The sequence below is a fragment of the Durio zibethinus genome, chromosome 28 (genome assembly GCF_047325235.1).
Source record: "Durio zibethinus cultivar Kanyao isolate XHJ-2024 chromosome 28, ASM4732523v1, whole genome shotgun sequence".
NCBI lineage: Eukaryota > Viridiplantae > Streptophyta > Magnoliopsida > Malvales > Malvaceae > Durio > Durio zibethinus.
The window spans coordinates 5,110,532-5,117,663 of record NC_143189.1 but is presented as its reverse complement, the minus strand read 5'-3'; the positions used below and the strand labels follow the sequence as shown (position 1 = coordinate 5,117,663).

Below are 7,132 nucleotides of genomic sequence, written 5' to 3'. Positions count from 1 at the left end.
AAGTTTTTTAAAAACAAAGTTATATATAATAATGCATGAGTATTAATTACACTAATTAATTTTAAAATAAGAGTATTTAAAAATGAGATTTTAAGGAAGTTCAAGTAGTAATTCCTAAAAAATTTTTACGTGAAAATTTTTTTTAATATTACCATCATACTAAAATATTTTAAGAATTATTCAATAATAAAATCCTAATTTATCTTTCCTAAATAAAAAATGAAATAATATATTTTATTTAAAGAAAAAATAAAAATAAAAAATTTTGCAAAAAAAAAACCAAAATTGTGATAATAAAAAGAAATTTAAGGAAATTAATTTTTAAATATCAAAATTATGATACTTTTTACAATATTAAAAGATTGTATTAAGTAATACTATTTTGAAAACAGGACTATGAGATATTAATCTTTTTTCATCCGTAGTTGTACTTTCAAATTTAAATTATTTTTATATATTTAAAATTTTTCTAAATAAATTTTAATTAATTTTAGATTTTTTTTTAAAAAATAAATTTTAATAGGTAATCATTCGTAGTTATATAAAAAAATTGGTTATAACTTTTATATTTTTAAATTTGTGTAACAATCTCTGAATCATTATGAAATGTATTTTAATCTAATTATTCTTTTTTTAGAAGAAGAAAAATGAGTTTGGTTTTTGGCGCATCTCCGAAAATTGATCGAAGCGATAAAAAAAAAAGGAAAAAGGTAAATAAAAAAAATGAAAAAGCAACTAACGACAGCGTTTGGGACTCCACTCGAGGTTGGGAAAAGCTTAGGCTTTCGATTGGATCAAACATCAAATCAAAGCTAATACCACCAAAGATTATGGAAGAAACTGAATAATAACGCCTCTCCATAATCTGCATTCTTTCACCGCCTCTCTTTCTCTCTCTATTTATTTATTTATTATTATTTTTATTTTTTTTTGTTCTTTCTCTTAGAGAGAGAAAGTTTCTGTCTTTATTCCCATCCATGTTCCCACTGTCCAGCCCGCCAACACATCTCTGCCGTTGATTCCTGGTCATCATCACATCATATCATCTCTCCCTCTACGCCATCACTGCGTTCTTTATACGGCCCCCAAATTTCCCCTTTTATTTCTTTTCTTTTCTCTCCTTTTATTTTTATTTTTTGGGGTATTGTATTTAAGTTTTAGGGTTTTCTTTTTATACATTGATCCAAATTTGACCGTTACTGAGAGAGAAAGCGAACATGGGTTTTTTTCCCCTTATTTAATTTAATTTATCTTTTTTGTTTATTTCGGCTATTATGGAGCCGCGAGTTGGGAACAAGTATCGACTCGGTCGAAAGATCGGTAGCGGATCATTTGGAGAGATCTATCTCGGTTTGTGCTTTTTTATTCATCTGTTCTTTTTTTTTTTTTAAAGTATTTTGTTGTTTTTTTTTGCTAATTTTGTTTTAATCTTAGGTACCAATATTCAAACAAATGAGGAGGTTGCAATTAAGCTGGTAAGTAATTTTATTTTTCTAGTCAATTCTGCAATTTTTATGTTATTTTTATTTTTATTTTCATTCCAAATTCTTCATTAGTTGGTGAAGAATGAAGGTTGAAAAAATCTGCTAGGGTTTGACTTATAAGTTGATTACTTAACCAGCTATTGATTGCTAGCTTTTTGGGTGCGAATTGGTCGCATAATGCTATTGTAACTGGTTTATCAATGATAATTTCACTTCCAAGTATGGTAATGATTCCATAGAGAAACTTGAAAAGTATTTATCAGCTACTTCCAAATTTAGTTATTTATCTTATTTTATTGATCATATTTAGAATAAAACCGGAGATGGAAAATGAAAAAGGTTTTCCGAAACTTGATGAACCCTTACCTTTTCTGCTAAGCAATCCGTGCTTTAGAGAGAGTGGGGAGCATCTTTAATTTCCTCTGCTTTAGATTCTTCAGTGTCGGATATATGCTCCATTTTAAGTAATTTCTAGTTTACGCGCTTTGAGCTGGGATTTGTGTACAAGAAAAGCGGGGTTGTGGTTAGTAGACCTTAACTGCATTAATTGCTTCTGGTTGCTTTAAATTTGGATGATAGACTATGGTGGTTGTTTAGTTGGACAACACTAATATCAAATAACCTTGAATGTTGGCTTTGTTAGCATTATGGTTTGTGTTGTTTACACTTTTCACATGGATTAGATTTGTAGCAATTGACTATTTCAGTTAAAGCCTTTGCATATTGGGAACAAGGATGGGTGGGATTTGCATATATTTCTTGAAAATCATTAAAATATGGGAGCTTGATTCATGGCATTGTCATCTGTGGTCTTTAAATTATATTGATTTGAGTGGTTTTGCTTGTCAGCTTGTTACTAGATGCATTGCGTAATAGAATATTAAGCTCTCCAAGTGAAAGTGATTCTATTAACATTTTAGAGATTTAACAATGGAACCATGAATCATACAATAGCATTTATCTTAATCAATCCAGGTAGCATGACTTTTTCTGCTGTTGAGTTTATTGGAAAATGTTTCCCATATAAGGCATGGATAAATGCAATTTATTCAGCAATAATTTGTGAAGTGATCTACCATGTATCTTTCTTCTCTTTCTTGTGTTTATTGCATTTGCATTTTTTGTGCCATTGATGACATCTAATATCTAGGCAAAGAAATGTTGATAATTTTTGTTTTGCTCAGGAAAATGTGAAGACAAAGCATCCCCAATTGTTGTATGAATCAAAGTTGTATAAAATACTACAGGGAGGAAGTAAGGACCCCTATTCATGCTCGTAGAGCATTTGAATTGATAAGGGTTAGATTTGCACCATTCTGCCCATTTATCTTATTTGATTAATTGTGAATGCTTCTATGCCTATCTTTGGCAGCTGGAATTCCAAATGTGAGATGGTTTGGAGTTGAAGGTGATCATAATGTCCTTGTGATGGATTTACTGGGGCCTAGTCTTGAGGATTTATTCAACTTCTGCAGTAGAAAACTGTCGCTTAAAACTGTTCTTATGCTTGCGGACCAGATGGTAGGTTTGCCCTCATTATGTGAATCTCATTCTGGTATTGTGTACTTTGAGTTTCTTTAATTTTTGGTAATTATGGTATTGCCATCAGATCAATCGAGTTGAATTTGTTCATTCAAAATCATTTCTGCATCGGGACATCAAGCCAGACAACTTCCTTATGGGCTTAGGAAGGCGTGCAAATCAGGTATTATCTCCAAACGTGCTTTCATTGCTGTTCTTTGGCTTCATGTTATATACTGATTTCTGCTTGATTTTTAATTGTATATAGGTCTATAGTATTGATTTTGGTCTGGCTAAGAAGTACAGAGACACTTCAACCCATCAGCATATTCCTTATAGGTTAGTCCTTTTGTGTTTTCTAACTGGTGAATTTATTTAATTTGTTTGAAGTTGAATGGTGCTTCCGAATTCCTGTTAGTAGATATTGATTGTAGTTATGATATTCTTAGAAGGTTGTTTATGTGTTTTTATGATATTCAGGGTTCCTATCGTGGTTGCTATATTACTTTATTAGGTTATTGGGCTTCTAAATTCTTTCCTGGTAAAGGATAAGCTTATTTATGGCTACTTATTAGTGCTGCAATGGGAGGTTCTGAGTTTTGAATGAATTAGAATTAATTAAGAGCTCGTTTCCTCTCTTTCTTTTTTATTTTTCCCGTTCCATTTAAATCCATGTGTATCTTTTCTGAAATAAGCTTATGTAAGGTTACTTATTAGGGCTGTAATGGAAGGTTCTGAGTTTTGAATGAATTAGAATTAATTAAGAGAATTATTTCCTCTCTATCTTTTTCTTCCTGTTTCATCTCAATCCTAGTGTATATCTTTTCCTTTTTCTACTTAGATTCCTCTCACCTTAGGCTCTCCCCTTAGGTTCAAAAACCCTTCTTATTTCATGTCACCTCCACCCTTAAATGTTGGTTAAACTTCAATTATACCGTCACACTCAACACATGAGTCACAACTTTTCATTCTTATTCAAACCATTTCTGCTTTGTTGATGGATGTACATATTTATTTAATGCTATATAAAATTCTGATATCAGAAGTTTATTTCATTGGAATAGGCAATCACTGATCAAGCACTGAGTTGTTACAGTTGAATGCTTCAATATGTAGATCTGTGAGCTCTTATCAATAAATATTATGATGCTTATGCAGTTATGATTTGTTTGTTTTTTAGCAATTGTGTTGGCTCAACCTTTATATACTATATTATATTTATTTAGTGTAGTCTAAATTATAAATCTGGATATACTTGTTTGGATTAAAAAATTTATGACATGCTTGTATTTGCTACAGAGAAAATAAAAATCTGACGGGAACTGCAAGATATGCAAGCGTGAATACTCACCTTGGGATTGGTAAACATCCTTTTCCACCTTTTTCCTTGTCAGATAACCTGGAGAGTGATTGTTAAATATTTCATACTAGCTTGCACTACTAACTCTCTTGCTGTATTATTTTATAGAGCAAAGCCGTAGGGATGATTTAGAGTCACTTGGATATGTTCTTATGTATTTCTTAAGGGGAAGGTAACTACCGCCCACCATTTTTATATTACACAGAGCAAAACAGTAGGGATAATTTAGTTATGATCCAATGTCTTTGTAGTCTTCCTTGGCAGGGACTGAAAGCAGGAACTAAGAAGCAAAAGTATGATAAGATTAGTGAAAAGAAAGTGTCAACTTCTACTGAGGTAAATTAATGTTTGATTATAGCTTTGCATGTGATACCTGTTCAACAACTTGAAACTTATTGGAAAACTTACTTATTTCTTCTTAGACCTTGTGTCGAGGTTATCCTACTGAATTTGCATCCTACTTTCATTACTGCCGGTCCCTAAGGTTTGAGGATAAACCAGATTATTCTTATCTGAAGCGCCTATTTCGTGACCTCTTCATTCGTGAAGGTTAGAACACTACTTGTCCTCTGTTTTTTTTTTTTTTTAACCTTTTCTTTGTGGAAGATGTTATACTTAACTGCTATTGTAAATTGTTAAATAATCAATGAAGCTTCACCTTGGGTTGTTATCTTTTCTTCTCAATTAAGGTTTTCAGTTTGATTACGTGTTTGATTGGACAATATTAAAGTATCAGAAATCACAAATTGCCAATCCTCCTACCCGTGCACTTGTAAGTGGTTTGCCAAACTAGGTAACATATTGGCATCTAGCATCTTCGCACCTTTAATTAGTTAATAATAGTCTATTGCATTACTTCATTAATTTTTTCCAGAGCCCTGGTGCTGGACCAAGCTCTGGCAAACCTCCTGCTGGTGCAATTGCTGATAGGCGTTCAGGTATCTTTGTTGACTCTGTTTTGCTCCTGATTTTGTCTAGTCATGTATAACAATAGTTTCTTTTTGTTTGATTCTTTCTGCCTCTTATACATGATACTGAGTAAGATAGTATTTTAGGTAATGGTCCTTGCTCTAACTGGTGCACATGATAACTGTGTGTACTACGGTTGATATTCTACAGGTGGAGAAGGTAGACCTTCTGGTTGGTCTTCCACAGATCCTAGTCGCAGGAGACACTCTGGCCCAATTGTAAATTCTGGAAGCTTAGCTAAACAAAACAATCCAGTAGCAAATGATCCACCTTTTGCTAAAGAGCCTATGGTAATGGTAAGTATTTTTTTTCCTCATGGGTAGATCTCCCATAGATTAGGCCTGTTTCTCATTGCTTAATATGTCTTTGACATAATGACTTGGAGTAAATTGGTTTATGAAAGTGTATATATATATATATATATATATATATATATATATATATATATATATATATATTCTAATTCTGGTTGCAGTTTTATTTTGATGGTTAAGGAATTAGATGAAAAGGTTGTTGTTAATGGAAATGAGTGGTGCAAGAAGATTCAAACTACAACCTAATTTGATTCTCTTATTTGGTTTTTCATACAGCTGACCCCAGCGTATGGGATATAAGGCTTAGTGTGTTGTTGTTATTGTCGATTTTAGTTTTATTTTGTTTCTATATGCATGGTAGATAGATATAAAAAATGAGATGCTTCAGAAATATAAACCTGCATTCTTTGTGCTATCAGAAGAATCTCATCCCTCCCCCTTCCTTTCCCTTTCTCCTCTTTTTCCTTTTCTGGTATAAAGTTGTCGTATGATAGGGTGTGATTTCGGATGTCCTTTCTAACTAATGTTTCTGGCTTGACTTGACTTGTGCAGTTGTCTGGTTCTAATTTCGTGCAATCAAGTGGATCTTCAAGGCAAGCTGCCGTCTCTAGCAGTCGTGATGCAGCAATCACAGTTAGTGGCTCTGAACGCTCTCACCTTCGCACCAATGATCCAAGTGCAGGGCCACCCCTGAAAATCTCTAGTGGGCAGAGAAGCTCACCTGTTTTATCAGCAGAGAACAAGCACTCATCTTCTGGTAGAAAGACATCAAATATAAAAAATTTAGAGTCTGCTCTGAGGGGCATTGAAAGCCTGCAATTTAGGAATGATGAGAGGTTACTCTATTAGCCAACAACCTACATGAAATTCTTACCTCCTGTAAATTTTAAGATGGCATACTTTCTTACGTGCTAGGAGTGGGGGATGTTGTCTGTGTGTTGTGCTTTTAAAAATCCAAGATCAGAAGTGCAAGATAAGATTGGCCAAGTCCAAGTTGAGAATCACAACTTTAAGTAGTAACAAAAAGAGAATCAGGAAGAGTTAGATGCCCAATGACACAAACCCAGGTACAATACTTTCGTCAAAATATCTAGGTAAGAAGGCATTTTGTCTAAATAAAGTTTTAAATGTCTTTGCTACATTTTCAGTTAAATGTTCTTTTATCATATCTTTCATCATATGCTTTTTGTGGATCATGTAACCATTGTCAAATTCAAAGCAGGCTGCTTATTGAATTGATTTTGAATTGTTTGGTGGTTGCATTTGGAACACAATGCTTGTCAACATTCAATTTAGTTTAAGACTCTTTCTATCTGCCCAAACTAACTAGCACTAGTTTGGTTGCATTTATCATTTAATGTTGGAAAATGAATCAAGGTCAAATGTCAAAACTCTCAACAGCAATGGCCAACGGTTGAGGTGATTAAAGGATCTCATTCATTCTTGACGATAAATGCGTGTGTTTTTATCATTTTTACCTTAAC

General features: G+C 33.0%; 1 protein-coding gene across 2 annotated transcripts; it reads left to right on the top strand.

Moving 5' to 3' along the window:
* The first annotated feature begins 844 nt into the window (after nucleotides 1–844).
* Nucleotides 845–6,894, top strand: LOC111280305 (casein kinase 1-like protein 2). Of its 2 annotated transcripts, XM_022867543.2 has the most exons (14): nucleotides 848–1,350; nucleotides 1,435–1,475; nucleotides 2,669–2,738; nucleotides 2,857–3,005; nucleotides 3,094–3,189; nucleotides 3,274–3,344; nucleotides 4,305–4,366; nucleotides 4,474–4,537; nucleotides 4,617–4,701; nucleotides 4,788–4,914; nucleotides 5,055–5,137; nucleotides 5,240–5,303; nucleotides 5,485–5,630; nucleotides 6,201–6,894. In XM_022867543.2, exons 1-14 carry the CDS (start codon nucleotides 1,275–1,277, stop codon nucleotides 6,495–6,497), a joined length of 1,431 nt encoding a protein of 476 aa, XP_022723278.2. In that variant the 5' UTR covers nucleotides 848–1,274; the 3' UTR covers nucleotides 6,498–6,894. The 2 variants fall into 2 exon arrangements, with proteins under 2 accessions (XP_022723279.2, XP_022723278.2); XM_022867544.2 differs by lacking the exons at nucleotides 5,055–5,137; nucleotides 5,240–5,303 and having other exon boundaries at nucleotides 845–1,350.
* The last annotated feature ends 238 nt before the right edge of the window (nucleotides 6,895–7,132 follow it).